The following is a 16,095-nucleotide window of genomic DNA, read 5'->3' as shown; positions in this document are numbered from 1 at the left end:
TATGCGGTCACACTTAATTTTCTCTTCATGTTTAGCATTCTTTTGTACGCAGTTACCCTATCACTTATTCATTTTCCTAAAAAAAAAAAACTTCTAAAATAAGGAGATTTTAGTTATTAGAAACGAGTTGACTAACGATCAATAATTATTTTATTTTATAATAAATTTTATATAATTTAATTTTAATTAAATAAGTTTTTATTTTAGCATTTATGAAAATACATAAACAAACAAAAAATTGATGTCCCTTCAAAGATGGGGACCCTACCGCTTCTGGCCAAACTAACGGTCCTTATCTTTGACCCTCGCTCTAATTAATTTCTCAGAGTCACCTAATTTTTCATTATTCAACCCTTTCAATTTTCATACAATGGGCCATCGTATTTCATTCTTCTTGTTCCGTTTCATTGAACAATATATTGAAATGAATGTGTAATAACCTAATTTCGTCCGAATAAATACTAAAATTTTAAAGAAAAAAATTAAAAAATATAGAAATTTGTAATCAGAAAGACATTAAAAAAAAAAATTAAAATACAGCAAGAAGCACTCAATAAACCGTAGGAAGAGCACCGTGCAAAGTCCAAAGTCTAAAGTCCAAAGTCCAAAGTCCTAAGTCCGAAGCCTCCCTCGACGCTGATAGAAGCGATTACGGTAATGCATGCTTGTATATGTTTAATAGCTTTCGCTTATTTTTAAGTTTTAATATAGGAATATATAAAAAGGTAGTAAGGGAAAATAAAAATAAAATCCAAACTAGCATAAAGAATTTTCCTAAAGGTTTTAATATCTACGTGACTATTTCAATTAATGTCTCGCAATTAAATAATAATAATAACAATAATAATAAATAAATAAATAAAAACTTCCAACGATTAATTTGATTATCGTGAAATTTTTTTAAAATTAAAATATTAAAATATACAGATTTAAATAGATAAAAAGTTTTAAGAAATAATGTTTAAAATGTTAGAATTTAAAGAGTAAATAAATAAATAACTTTTAATTTTTTGACTTTTAAACTTTCAATATTAATGTGAATTGTTTAATTAACTTCAATAACGAATTGTAATTGTTATAAAGGAATCCTATAATTTTTCAACTAAAGAATTAAAGTTAAAGTACTTTGGATAGTTGTTAAATTAACCTAATAATAATTGAAATTGAATAATTGTTAATGAAATGATACATGTGAGTGAGATGAGTGAAATCAATATGAATATTTGTGTTTTCTGACCGCTTTAATTAAGAACTTTGCAGTTATACTACTTGCAAAAATATAAAATAACCAAGATCTTACATTTATAGTTGGTTATACATGCTATTGTAAAGGGTACCCCCCTTTATACCATTTAGTAATAAAAGTTTTCTTTGTTGATAAAAAAAAACTAATGAAATTAATCTTTGACATTTATTATTATAAATTTACAACTATTTTCCTTAATCTGTTTTCTTATACCGAAAGCCTAAAAATACATTCATTACCTTCTTTTTTTTTTGTAGTCGTGAAACAAATCTTTTATATATTTCTCTAATTAACATTTAATTTGATTAATTAGTTGCAATGGTAAGTCTTTAAGTATTCAATACTTAGACTTTTGTTCGTTTTACTACTTGTGATAATTTCTATGCTTGCCAAAAGTTTATCATGTTTCTTAACCAATGTCAAGGTTTAATCTCTGTTTTAGGCATGAAATTGCATTTGCAACCAAAAGCATCTTTAATACCAAGTTTAATTTAAGAGATTGATTCCTTTAACCAAATTGGTCAAATTTAAAATTTGTGCTTTGGATGTATAGTTAGGAACCAAACATGATTGTCCTTAATAGAAAATACACGTAATCTGTTCAGATTGTAAGTCAATAGACATGGTTAGGGTCATTGTGCTTGAAACATTATTTGCTTTAATACTATATATTTAGACTCTTACAATTTTGTCTTTAAAAGTGCACTTCGATAAATTAAGAAAAAAATATGTTTATAAATTATCTTTAACCTCAGTTCGTAAGGGATGTGAAACCTTTAAAATTGCTAAAATCTTATTTGTGATTTACAAGTAGATCAAGCAATCCTGCTTTGATTTTAATGAAAATATTTTTTACTGATTTTGAACGGATTATGGATAATTTTGTAAAAAAATAAAATAAAATTGTAAGGACAATACTTAAATGAGTATTAAGGCATTATTTTCTCTCAGTTACTCAAGGCACCAAAAATCTCAAATTCGATTGAGTGTGCCCCATATATGAAATATGTTGAGACTAGCATTAACGAAGAAGAAAAAGCTATTGAGAAATTTAGCCATGCCTTCATGTATCAAAATTTTTAACCAGACATTTGGTTTGTATAAGAATCGAGACTTTAAAATATATAGTATATAATTTTTTTTTAACTCATTAACACTTTTAAGGTCAAAACTATATATGGTGCAACGCTTACACAATCAATATGGACAACCTAATATTAAAATATTAAAATAATATGCATAAAGGTTTAAATTCGAAGTTTTTAATTTCATTGTAATTTTTATTGGTAAGAAAAATCTATCATGATCTAAATATACATAGTGATATAAACAAAAAATAAAAATTTCTTAAAGTTTGCTATATCTAATTAAAAGAAAATATTTATTTGTTAGATGGGAAAAATTAAGAAGCATAGCAAATGCCTTAGAAAATAATGAATTCAGCCAAGCTTGTGTTTGTGTTGTTCCACTCCCAAATCCCAATCATTACCCGATAAAGTAATTCTCTGTATGAATGGTTGTTACCGAACAAGAATCACATTAGCAGAAAGAAAAAAGACAAAAAGAAAAATGCTTAAGAAGAAAGATTTTGAAAGTTATACTAGAGAACTGGTAGATAATGTAAGATTTACATAACAACGACAATCAATTTAAGAAACATGATATGTTTGAATATTAATTTAAAATGATATTTAATAAACGTGAATGTAACTTTTTTTTTTTTAATTTCAATTGTGTTCAATATTCAATTGGTTATCAAATACAACTATAAAAATAAGTTATTTTTACTTGTATTTAATACGCCTTATTTGTTATCGATCAATTTTATTAAGATCAATTTTATTAAGTATGTGTAAATCTTACCCATCAAAATTTTTAGATGTCAATCCACTATCACACCCCCTTCCACCATTTCTCTCTACGCACTACCCTAAAATTGCAAACTTTGATGAACCAAAAGTTCTTTCTCAAAGAAAAGCATGAAAAACTAGTGAAAAAAAAATTTGAACAAACAAGCATATATTTGCAACAACCAAAAAATTCAGTAAGCATCAACAATGTAAGCAAAGAAGAAAAGAAATCAAGGAGGAAAAAAAAAACTATCCTTTTGTCTTTTTCTTGGCCTTCAAGGTGCGTATTCTGACTATTGAGTCTCTGACAACGTACTTGTGTGGATTTGGTCATTCACATTTATATGACTCTGGACGCGACATACCTTCACGACTTCATCGTCAACGTGTTTTTTGTGCCCCAACATGCATGTGTCATGTCCAGAGAATGTCGTGTTCCACGTACTTCATCGCCACCACATGTTGTCGCCAAGAGCTCTGCCACATCATCACCACCATGTTCCCGTATATATCTCACCTTCCACCTCTACCATGTCCACTACAAGATCTCGTACTCGATCAACAGCTAAATTACGTGCCAATCATCATCTACTTTGATAAATTCTTTTATACTATAAATATATTTTTAATGACTATTATTTATTATTTATTTTTATTTTTATTGAATAATTAATTAAAAATAATTAATTATTACTAAAAATAAATTTGGGTGCAGTGAAAATAACAATATATAACAAGAATTTATTATTACATAGAGAAAAATATTAAAAAGAACTGTATCTAAACCATTATTTTGTAGTAACAGAGTGATAGAGGATTGTGATCTTGATTCAGTTTTGTTTGAAGAAGTGGGATAATCTGGAGGCCAAACTATGCTTAAGTTGAGGTGAAATGCTGTCATTACCCAACACTGTCTCAAGCACAGCCTCTGAAAGTTGTTTATTCTGAATAACAATAGCAGCAACTCGTGGAATGGAATGATCTTGAGAGAAAGTTATCTGTTTGCAATACATGGTCATATATAATTAAAAAAAGAGATTGATGCATGGTAAGATAAAGAGAAGAGAAGAGAAGTAATTAATTACGGCTAATGATCCTTTGTGTGAGAATGTGAAAAGCATAGAGGAGCCAGGAGGGAATGTTTGGTCTTTGAAAACAGAAACAAACTTTTCGATTGCTCTGCCTTCAGCATCCGTATAAATCCCAAGAGACTTCCAAATCTCCATGCAATTCTCTGACACTTTTTCTGAGTATTGCTTCCCCGTCATCGGTATCATCACTGTTACCTTGATAAATTTCTCAAATGGACCTACACACACATGTGCCGCTTCATTTATAAATTTACTAATAAAAAATTAAAATTTAAATATTTATCTAGTCTCCATAATTTTATAAATTTATCTTTTGATTTTTATAATTTAAAATACCTTATTTTAGCCAACAATCTCTTCTATTACTTTAATATCATGGTAAAAAGTAAAGTTTTTGAAACTAACAAAATTTAAAATAAAATAAAAATGATATATAAAAATTAGAATAAAATATTTTTGTACCGTCCCGGTCAGAATCCGATCCAACCCATCTACATGGGTGCACTCGGTTTGAATCCGACCTGTCTGCTCTGCAGGAGTAACTCGGCCAAAATCCGTTCTAACTCTCCCACATAGATACTGTTCTGATATCAGGAATAAAATCTCATCTTTAATGACAAGATATTCTCCAAATATTAACGGTTAAGGAAATCCCTTGATCCTCGGGGCCCAAGTAGCCCATGAACGACGTACCATAAAACCCAAAACCCTAGAGATGAGAGGGCAGATTACACTCTTGAATGCTCTGGCTTCGCGGCTTGATCTAGAGAAAACCCTAGTTCATCCCGTGGCCGGAACATTTTGGCGCCCACCGTGGGGCTACGGTAAAACTCTTCCTACGCCCCAAGTCACAAGAAAAAACTTACACTCTACTATGGCGAGAGGCGGCACATCCAACCACGACCCACAACACCCTACCATGGAGGAGATGATGGCGTTGATCAATGGCTTGAGAGAGGAGAGCGACCCTGAGAGAGAGAAGGAGAGGAAGTTTCCCGCACAAAAACAGAGTGGGCTCTGTGTTTTCGTCGGTGTGAGGTCTTGCACCGTTGGATCGGGCTGATTTTTGGACTGTAGGTTCCAGAAGTGTGGTTCTTCATTCTGACCGTTCGGATTATTAACCGGAGGCCTGGTTTGGGAGAAAACAGCTTCGTATCAGTAGGTGAAAGTGTTCTAGCGCAAAACAGGACTGGTACTGTGTTTTAATCGGTGTGAAGTCGTTCACCGTTGGATCGCGCTGATTTTTGGACTGTAGGTTCCAGAAGTGTGGTTCTTCATTCTGACCGTTAGGATTATTAACCGGAGGCCTGGTTTGGGAGAAAAAAACTTCGTATCAGTAGGTGAAAGTGTTCTAGCGCAAAACAGGACTGGTACTGTGTTTTAATCGGTGTGAAGTCGTTCACCGTTAGATCGGGCTGATTTTTGGACTATAGGTTCGAGAAGTGAGGTTCTTCATTCTGACCGTTCGGATCGTCAATCTAAGGTCCGGTTTGTCAAAGAACAGCTTCGTATCAGCAGTTGGAACCGTTTGATGGGAAACAGGATCCTAGTCAACATCTAATGGACTTTCGTGCCCAGATGTTAATTCGTGGAGGAAGCATGAGAGTCTGCTGCGAGGGTTTTATGCTACAAAGGTTTTTTAACGAGGTAACATCAAATAATAAAAATCATTATTTTCAAATTATTTTCAAATTGATTCTGACTTGTAGGCAAACTCGTGATTGTCGGCAAAAGTCTGGCTGGGCGAGTATAAATAACTCGAAGAACTCGTGATTGTCGGCAACAGTCTGGCTGGGCGAGTATAAATAACTCGTTTTGTGAAAAAACTCGACCTTGATCGGTTAGATTCCGACTTGGCGAGTACTCGTGATTGTCGGCAACAGTCCGGCTGGGCGAGTATAAATAACTCCTTTTGTGAAAAAACTCGACCTTGATCGGTTAGATTCCGACTTGGCGAGTACTCGTGATTGTCGGCAACAGTCCGGCTGGGCGAGTATAAATAACTCGTTTTGTGAAAAAACTCGACCTTGATCGGTTAGATTCCGACGTGGCGAGTACTCGTGATTGTCGGCAACAGTCCGGCTGGGCGAGTATAAATAACTCGTTTTGTGAAAAAACTCGACCTTGATCGGTTAGATTCCGACTTGGCGAGTACTCGTGATTGTCGGCAACAGTCCGGCTGGGCGAGTATAAATAACTCGTTTTGTGAAAAAACTCGACCTTGATCGGTTAGATTCCGACTTGGCGAGTACTCGTGATTGTCGGCAACAGTCCGGCTGGGCGAGTATAAATAACTCGTTTTGTGAAAAAACTCGACCTTGATCAGTTAGATTCCGACTTGGCGAGTATAAATAACCCAGAACGGGTAGTTCAAATGAATCAGTGACAACAACGAATCAGGGCTTAATTGTAGGTTCAAATTACCACGACTACGGCTCAAAGTTTCTATAACACGAACTGCTTTAGAAGTACTCCTAATTTGAAAATACTGATCGACCACCGATTGCAAATCATCTCAATCCACAGGCGGAGACTCGCAATTCGCTTCAGTTTCCACAAGATCAAGCTAAACATCAATCTTGGCCCCCTCACATGATTAGGGTGGTATATCGGAACTGGTAGTTCAATCAATACATTCAGAGTGATTCTCACAAGATGATTCTCATATCTTTCCTACTTCAGAGGTACCACAAGTTCCTTACTTAGTTCAGTTTCTGATGTTACCAGTCGGTATTTTAACGACTAGATATGGTCGGTATTCGGGCGATTAGTTATTTTTCAACTGTTGTAAAACTTGGTGAAAAATTTGGAGTCACTAGTTGGTATTTGAACGACTAGATATGGTCGGTATTTGGACGACTAGTGATTTTTACCTGTGTTTTAAATTTAAGTAAATTTTTGGAGTCACTAGTCGGTATTTGAACGACTAGATATGGTCGGTATTTGGACGACTAGTGATTTTCACCTGTGTTTTAAATTTAAGTAAATTTTTGGAGTTACTAGACGGTATTGGGACGACTAGACGGACTAGATATGGTCGGTATTTGGACGACTAGTGATTTTCACCTGTGCTTTAAATTTAAGTAAATTTTTGGCGTTACTAGTCGGTATTGGGACGATTAAGTGCATTGCCACATTCGCATGATCAAATGGGAAGTACAGGAAAGTAGTTAATGCAACAAGACATATGAGCAATGAAAAAGAAGCTAATTCTTGAAATATCGACAGGAAATTCATCATTGGGAAATTTCCCTTGTTCGCTATGTAAACCGGTTTTTGGCCGACTTTGAGGTCCCTTCTTTAATCGGTAATTGGCCGAGTGGTTCTCCTCAAATTAATTTTAACTTGGAAAAATTTTCCTTTCTTTTGAATCGGTATTTGGCCGAGTGGTTTTCTTCAAATTAAGTTTCACTTGGAAAACTTTTCCTTCTTTAGTCGGTATTTGGACGACTATATATTTTCATATGCACTTTATATTTAATTAAATTTTTGGCGCTACTAGTCGGTATTTGGACGACTAGATATTTTCATATTCTTGTTAGATAAATAAATCTTTGGTGTTACCTAATCGGTATTCGAACAACTAGAAGGTTTCGTATTTGGTACTTGGACGACTAAATGTTTTCAAAAAGTGCTCCAAACTTGGTTAAAATTTTTGGTGTTATTAGTCGGGAGAGTTAGATCGGATTTTGGGCGACTTGTTCTCAACTCGGCCGGAATCCGCTTTGACTCTACTTATTTCTGATATGGTTCGTAAGAGCCAAGCCAGAAGCCCTCTCGCCTTATAGACTCAGGGCTGGAAGGCAAGTGTACCGTCTAGGTAAAAATCCGACTAGTGTACCGTTTAGGTAAAAATCCGACTTGACCTTCTGCTCGGCTAATACCTGACTAGGTTACCAAGCTACAAGCCTTTTTGCCTTATAGGCTCAAGGCTGGAAGGCAAGTGTACCGTCCCGGTCAGAATCCGATCCAACCCATCTACATGGGTGCACTCGGTTAGAATCCGACCTGTCTGCTCTGCAGGAGTAACTCGGCCAAAATCCGATCTAACTCTCCCACATAGATACTGTTCCGATATCAGGGATAAAATCCCATCTTTAATGACAAGATATTCTCCAAATATTAACGGTTAAGGAAATCCCTTGATCCTCGGGGCCCAAGTAGCCCATGAACGACGTTCCATAAAACCCAAAACCCTAGAGATGAGAGGGCAGATTACACTCTTGAATGCTCTGGCTTCGCGGCTTGATCTAGAGAAAACCCTAGTTCATCCCGTGGCCGGAACAATTTTTAATTATAAAATTTAAAAAATAAAATTCATAAATTTATACAAACCAAATGAGTTCTATTGGTGCAATGTGAATCTTGTGTTATTTTTCTCTTATGATCTATGTATGAGATGGAATGATGTGATTTTTTTGTGTTATTCAATGTTATTTTTTAACGAATATAATTGATGAGCATGTGATGCAAGAAAAATTGATATGGTGGAATGACATGATTATGTGATATGAGAATGCATAGAGTCTGATTTACATACATTATTTGCATAAATATTTTTAAGAATATGATATGGACTACACTACTAAGGAAGACTCTATTGTGTAAAAGTTTGGGAATTAGTCCTTGGAGATAGCTCGATTTATAAGTTTCAATCTCGCCTATTGTGTGCATAAAATGTATCTTGTGCGACTTAGTTATCTCGACCAGACTCTAGTAGTATGTCCTTCTAGTGAGAGTGCGCAGAGGGTATGACCTGACATGTACTCCTAGACTACTCTATGTGTGTTGCTAGCGACAATGCATTATGTGATATTTTACTAGTGCCACATGCATGATAATATGTAGTTCGTGTCCATTACATGTGCATTTTAATATTATATGTTAGTTGATTTATGTCATGGATAAGTGAGGTGTGATATACTGTTGTTAATCTATGTATGCTATGTATATATACATATCTTATTTATGTTTGGCTATCCGGTGTGTATTCCTACACTGTGAGTCAGAGTGAGATGTTTCTCACTCCATTTTCTTTTGTGTTATTTTCCTTTGGTTGTTATCGTCAGCATGAGGCTGAAGATATTGGTGATGAAGCTTAGGTTTCAGTGTTAGGTTTTGCTTTGATAGGACATGTGACATCAGGGCGTAAATAATATTAGATTAGGATGTTATTTCTATTAAATTATTTTGAAAATATTAGCTTTATTTCTCTTGTAATTTTCGCGGATTATGTTATTTGTTTGAGTTATGGATATGATACTCTCTATGTGAACACGTTTGGTATTTTAATAATGAAAGATTAAGTTACTTAGATTTTATTAATTATGTGCTTATGGTATGCGGGTAAAGGGTGTCACATATTTATTTTTGGTTCGAGAAAAAAAATTCAATCCAAATCAAATTGAATATTTTTTTCTTTATATATTTAACTATTATTTTATTATTATTTTGTATTCTATATTGATAAATAATGAGAATTGATTGTTGAGTATTTAAAAATTTAGGGTTTAAGGTTTAGGGTTTAAAAATTTACTAATATACTTGTTTATTTTAAATTAGTGATTTTATCAAATTATTAGATATTGATAGATCATTTCAATTCATAATTTTGTATATTATTATTATTATTATTATTATTATTATTAATTAATAATATTAATAATTATTTTTGCTCATAAAAATATTATAGCTTTTTTGTCCCATAAAAATATTATAATTATGTTTGAATCAAAAACATTTCCAATCCAAATTGAAATATATTTGGATTAGATTATATTTCACTTTTTAACTAAGTCGATTGGATGATCTATTAACAAAATCAAAAAAATTGAATTAAATGATTTTTTTCCTTAAATTTGATCCAACTCAATCTGCAAACATCTTTACGACTTACACTAAAAGAATAGTTTATATAATTAATTTGATAAATAAAAGATAAATTAGACATAAAAAAATGTGTGTGCGCACATGTATACATGGAGATGTGTATGTACGTGTGTTAAATCTTAAATCCTACACCAAGATAAAAAAAAATTGATATATATATATATATATATATATATATATATATATATATGTGTGTGTGAAACGATTAAAAAAAATAAACCTTAAAAATTATTTGCCCATAATGAAAATTTGTTAGTTAATTCGTGTGTATGAGATAACACTAGACGTTAAAAAAAAAAAAAAAAAGTTGATATGTACGTGTGAAAGGATTAAAAAAATAAAAAAATCTAAAAAATTGTTTATCTATAATGAAAACTTAGTTAATCAGTTATCTTGAATGAGTAATATTTTCCTTTTTCTTTTTAAATAACGGTACCTTTATAATTGATACAAAATATGATAGAATGATATATATATGTATATAAATATTAATTAAGTATAAAATTTTTGTTGACCCTCAAGCAAAATTTATTGTGGGTCCCAACTTACCAACAATAATATCCCGGAAGAATTGGAGGGATTGTGTTAATTGAGAAGCAGACAGAGCATTCCACTTATGAGAGAGGAAGGGAATTGCATTGTCTTGCAGGTAAAAACCGATCACAGTGAATTTTATGAAATTGCCTTCACTTTGGAGGCCTCTGATGCCGGCGCCGCCGAGGAAGAAGGTGGCGGAGGAGGAGGGAGCCTTCACCACGGCAGGGAATGTCACGTCCTCCACCTCTAAACCTGTTACAGATCCAAGTGTCATCGCCATTCGAATTGTTATTCTTATCATTACTTCAATTCAGTTCATTCCAAACTTAAAGAGTTATGCTTGTGCTGTGTTTGGCGGGGTAGGTACACAAAATTACTTATCTATTCTTATTTAATACTCATTTATGAATGAAATTATTACATTTAAATTATAATTAATTTTCTGTAACTCCATTCTATTTTGACCATTGATTCATGTAGTTAGCAGGATTTCATTTTATTTTTTAGATTTATTTTTATCCTTTATCTTTTAAATGTTTATTTTACTTATTTATTTTCTAAATTAAAATCTATTTGATTTTTTGAAATAGTGGTTATTTTTTATTTTGAAATACCATTTTTTTATAAGCAAAATAGAATTAACAAGAGTACAAAGGGTACTCTAACCTATACACACATAGTATTTTATAAAAATAAATTAAAAAAATTAATCCAATCCACGTCAACCCAAAAGCTCACAAAAAGAGCGACTTAATTAACCTATGTCTAACAAGTTTCTCATATCCCAGAAAGCTAATAGTCAATGTGCAATATTAAGAAAGACAGACACTATGAGAATTAGACCAATAAAATAAATTATAATTGAAAGAAGGGAATCTGACCCTTAACCATCTCCACGAGCGTAATTGCATCAGATTTAGCATTTTAGAAACAATAATTATTTTAGAGCTGAATATGAGATCATTTCTTGTAAGCCAGATAGTCCAAATAATAGATAACCAGATAAAATGATCCTTTGCAGAACAATAACGAAGTCCATAAAAATGTTTCAAGTTTTGCACACAACAATTATACATAACAGAATTTAATCCTTACCAATTGAAGCACGCCATTCAGAGCTGAAAAGAAACCTCATACTAAAAAAACAAGTGAGAAGTAGTTTCTCCCTTATTCCTACACAAACCACATTCCAACTGTGATGCTTGCAGAACACCTCTTCTAAACAAATTATCTTTAGTTAGGATTTTATTCAAAATAACCTTCCAAGCAAAAACTGAAACTTTTGTTAGAGCAATGCTAGTTCATATCTACCGAAATATGACATTAGATGCAAAAATTTAAATTTTATCTAATATTATATTCATCCATATAAAAATTATTGAATCAAATTAAAGTTTAAATCAAAAGATGTTATAAATATGATGAAAGTTACATATAAATAAGTTTAAAAAGTAATTAAAAAGTAATTCTAAAAATTTAATTTTATATTATTTTTTAATTACTTGTGAGATATATTTTTACATAATTTTTACTATGTTTATTAATGGTTAATTCAATTTCATATTTTTCATGTAAATCTAATGAGACAAATTTTAAGTTTTGAATCATTAGCAAAAGATTCAAAATTATCTCTCAAAATTAAAAATAATCATTATTAAAAAAAAACCAAATAAATTTAAATTTAAAACTTTTATAATCAGATTAATTAGTTTGAAAAAACAAATTATATACTCAAGTGTGAGTTTTTAAATTTAAGAAATACTAGTATTTTATATTGTGTAATACGTACGTACGTTAAATATATATTATGTATAATTAAATTTTATAATAAATTTTATATATAAATAAATATTATATTTAAATATATATCTAGTTACAGCCGACTTTTTTTATACGTAACTGGTTTTGAAAATTAAAACTGGTTCTATCAAATAAAAATTGATTCTGATTTTATTATAATATCTAGTTAGTAGTTACCATATATGATTAATTTTTATAACTATTTTTAAATAATTTATAAAACCGATTAATTGTTATTATAAGTAACTTTTTTTTTATAATAAATAATTATGATCACCCCTGTTTACACCCACTAGTTATCCCATTCTTTTAAAAAAAAAAGTTAAATATATATATTTTGTCAAAATATAAATTATCATATATAATAAAATGTATAATAAATTTTTATAGATTTTCAATAAAATGTTCTTACAGTATAAAATTAAACTTAAAAAATATTATTCACATTTTCTAAATGTTTTTAATTACACGTGCCAGAGAAAGTCGTGTATGTTAGGTGTATGTTAGGCGTCATATAAGGAAATACATTATAACTTAAAGTCCAGGATAATTATTAGCCTTGATGTAGTAGGTGGAAGTTGGATTAGAATATAAAAAAATTTATATTTAAATATTAATATTATTATTGTAATTATGATGAATAAAAAATTCTTATATCTGACATTTATCTATAGTATTAATAGTTTATATGATTATTTTTATTTCATAAATAGTTAAAAATAAATGAAAAAAATGTATACAATTATGAATGTAATTAATATTAACCATTTATATTTTATAAGATAAAAGTAATTATTATTATTAAATATTTTAGTGACTTCATGATGTCATATTAATTACTTTGTAAAGTAAGATCTGTGACACCCTCTACCCCAAAATCATTAATAAACATAAACTATATTTATAAAAGATTTTCATAGAATGATATAAAACAATAAGTATCATAAGGTAGAAGATGCACATTCATAAATTCATACACATAAATATCAAACTTAAGAAGTTATTATAAAACAAAGATTATAAATTAATCCCAGTAAAGGTGGCAGTGCCTCCTAGTTAGGAATCAACTTATAATTTATTAAATTACACAAGAAAAGAAAATGTTTTTAGAACAAGAAAGACATCAGAGAAATCCTAGCTAAACCCGATGTCACATCCTATCAGAGCATGCCCCAAGAAGCCTTTAGGCCTCATCACCAACATCCTCATGATGATGATTACCTGCAACATAAATTTAAACATATACAAAAAAAATAACAAGGGAGTGAGAAACATCTCACTCAGTTGTAGATGAAGAAATAAAAGTTAAATAGCACACACACATAATCATTATCATATATAATAATTATTTATTATGCAATGATGTCATAGACTCAACTCATAAATATATGCATGTGGCGCCATACGGAAGTTCACATATCATCATTGGTGACCCTAAGGCACACCTAGTTAGCATATCGTGGGTGACCCAAAGGAACACCTGGTTACATCATTGGTGACCCAAAGGCACACCTTGTTAGTCGTGGGTATGCGGCCTCAGCGGCACACCTGGAGTATATATGCATATGATGCATGTCATACAATCATAAACTTAACATTTCACATGTTACAGAATTTCCTATAATATACCATATCATAAGCATAATTCATACTTATATTATATTTTATTAATCCAATAGTCCAAAGGTCCAATAATTCAATAGTCCCATAGTCCAAAGGTTCAATAGTCCAATAGTCCATTGTCCAACAGTCCAACAGTTCAATAGTCCAAGGTCATTAAGTCAAGGGTCCAATAGTTCAAAGGTCTTTAGGGATCATATAATTTATATTTCCTGGTATAATTATATCCTTAAGTAAAATAGGAAGCTTAATGAAAATAAGGAGGCTCGGCCTTCCATTTAGATAATAAGTCTTAATTTATAAGTTAATAGGAGACTTAGTCTTCCATTCAATGAATATTTTAGAATAGTAAAAGTGAAGTTATCCATTAATTATAATTATTAATTACCGCAACAAGAAAATCAAGTAGTACAAACAAAACACAGTAATAATATATATTCAAATAATCAAACAACAGACAAGGGATCGGGAGCCAATCCAACAAACAGACTATTTAACAATTATTTCTACACCCCCAAGCAAGGTTTCCCACTCCCCCCTTACCTGGATAAATAGGAATTTGGGCAGAATCTCCTCTCTTTCTCCTTAAACCGGAACCGGAACTAGAGCAGAACCTTCTCTATTCTCCTCCTCTTTTCACAACCAAGGCAGAACCTTCTCTCTTATTTTCTCTTTCTATCTCTCTAGAATTCCTTCTCTCTAAACTTTTCTTCTCTCTAGTTATGAATTTTCAAAATCCTTAGGTCCCTATTTATAGAAATTTTGAAGTTACTATGCACTATGCACTATTCATTAAAATAATAATATAATTACTATTCATGAATAGTAAAATACTATTCATCCAAATAATTTGAGTTTTGACGTAAGTGCTTACGTTTTTTTCAAAATTACTATTCATATGAATAGTAAAATACTATTCATAAATACGTATACATAAATAGTAAAATACGTATATGTAAATAGTAAAATACAGAAATAAAATACTTATTCACATAATAAATAACTCTTTTCATTTGAATAAAATTTTGGGATATTACATTTCTCCCCTCCTTTAAGAAATTTCGTCCCCGAAATTTTCCTGAAATAGAAAAGGATAATCTTCACGCATCTTGCTTTCTAACTCCCAAGTAGCACTTTCTTCAAAATGTCCTCCCCAAACGACCTTAACCAAAGGAATTTCCTTTCCTCTTAGTTGTTTCACCCTCGTATCATCAATTCTTAAAGGAACTGTTTCATAGGTGAGATTATCTTTCAATTGAACATTGTCAGACTCGATGATATGGGAAGGATCATGGACATATTTTCTGAGTTGGGAAACATGAAAGACATTATGAAGATTTGAAAGAGATGGGGGTAAGGCAATTTGATAGGCTACTTCACCAATTCTTTTAAGGATTTGATAAGGACCAATGAAACGTGGAGTAAGCTTACGCGATTTTAGTGCTCTGCCTACTCCTGTCCAAGGAGTAACTTTAAGGAATACATGATCACCTTCATTAAACTCAAGGTCCTTTCTCCTCTTATCACTGTAACTCTTCTGCCTACTCTGAGTTGCTCTCATTCTCTCCTGGATCATCTTAACTTGTTCAGTAGTTTGTTGAACTATCTCAGGTCCTAAGATAGCATTCTCTCCAGGTTCTACCCAACACAAAGGTGTTCTACATCTCCTACCATATAGAGCTTCATAGGGTGCCATCCCAATACTGGAATGGTAGCTATTGTTGTAGGTAAATTCTATCAAAGGTAGGAAACTATCCCAACTACCCCCATGTTCTAAAATGCAAGCTCTCAACAAGTCTTCCAAAGATTGAATAGTTCTTTCGGTTTGGCCATCTGTTTGGGGATGGTAGGCTGAACTCAATCTAAGCTTAGTGCCTAGAGCCTCATGTAAACTGTCCCAAAATCTAGAAGTAAACCTAGGATCTCTGTCAGAAACTATACTAGTAGGAACCCCATGTAATCTCACAATTTCACTTATGTACAACTTGGTTAGTCTCTCCAAAGAGTATCTAATGTTAATGGGAATAAAATGGGCAGACTTAGTCAATCTATCTACAATAAC

At 31.7% G+C, this 16,095-nt stretch overlaps 1 protein-coding gene across 1 annotated transcript; it reads right to left on the bottom strand.

Annotated features, from left to right (window-relative positions):
* Positions 1 to 3,926: 3,926 nt before the first annotated feature.
* Positions 3,927 to 4,364, bottom strand: LOC109815139 (chalcone--flavanone isomerase 2). The gene is made up of 2 exons (XM_020379759.3): positions 4,182 to 4,364; positions 3,927 to 4,094 (listed from the first exon to the last, which is right to left on the bottom strand). The coding sequence occupies exons 1-2, from the start codon at positions 4,362 to 4,364 to the stop codon at positions 3,927 to 3,929; spliced, it is 351 nt and encodes a 116-aa protein (XP_020235348.3).
* Between the last annotated feature and the right edge of the window lie 11,731 nt (positions 4,365 to 16,095).

The sequence above is a fragment of the Cajanus cajan genome, chromosome 7, assembly GCF_000230855.2.
Source record: "Cajanus cajan strain Asha chromosome 7, NIPB_CcT2T_4, whole genome shotgun sequence".
NCBI classification, from domain to species: domain Eukaryota; kingdom Viridiplantae; phylum Streptophyta; class Magnoliopsida; order Fabales; family Fabaceae; genus Cajanus; species Cajanus cajan.
This window is presented reverse-complemented; position numbering and strand designations above follow the sequence as displayed.

Bases quoted from the DNA above. Each gene is read 5' to 3' on its own strand.
- LOC109815139 (XM_020379759.3), bottom strand. From the start codon at position 4,364: ATGACGGGGAAGCAATACTCAGAAAAAGTGTCAGAGAATTGCATGGAG. The intron at 4,095-4,181 runs GTAATTAATTAC...TATTGCAAACAG, and splicing joins CACACAAAGGATCATTAGCC to ATAACTTTCTCTCAAGATCA.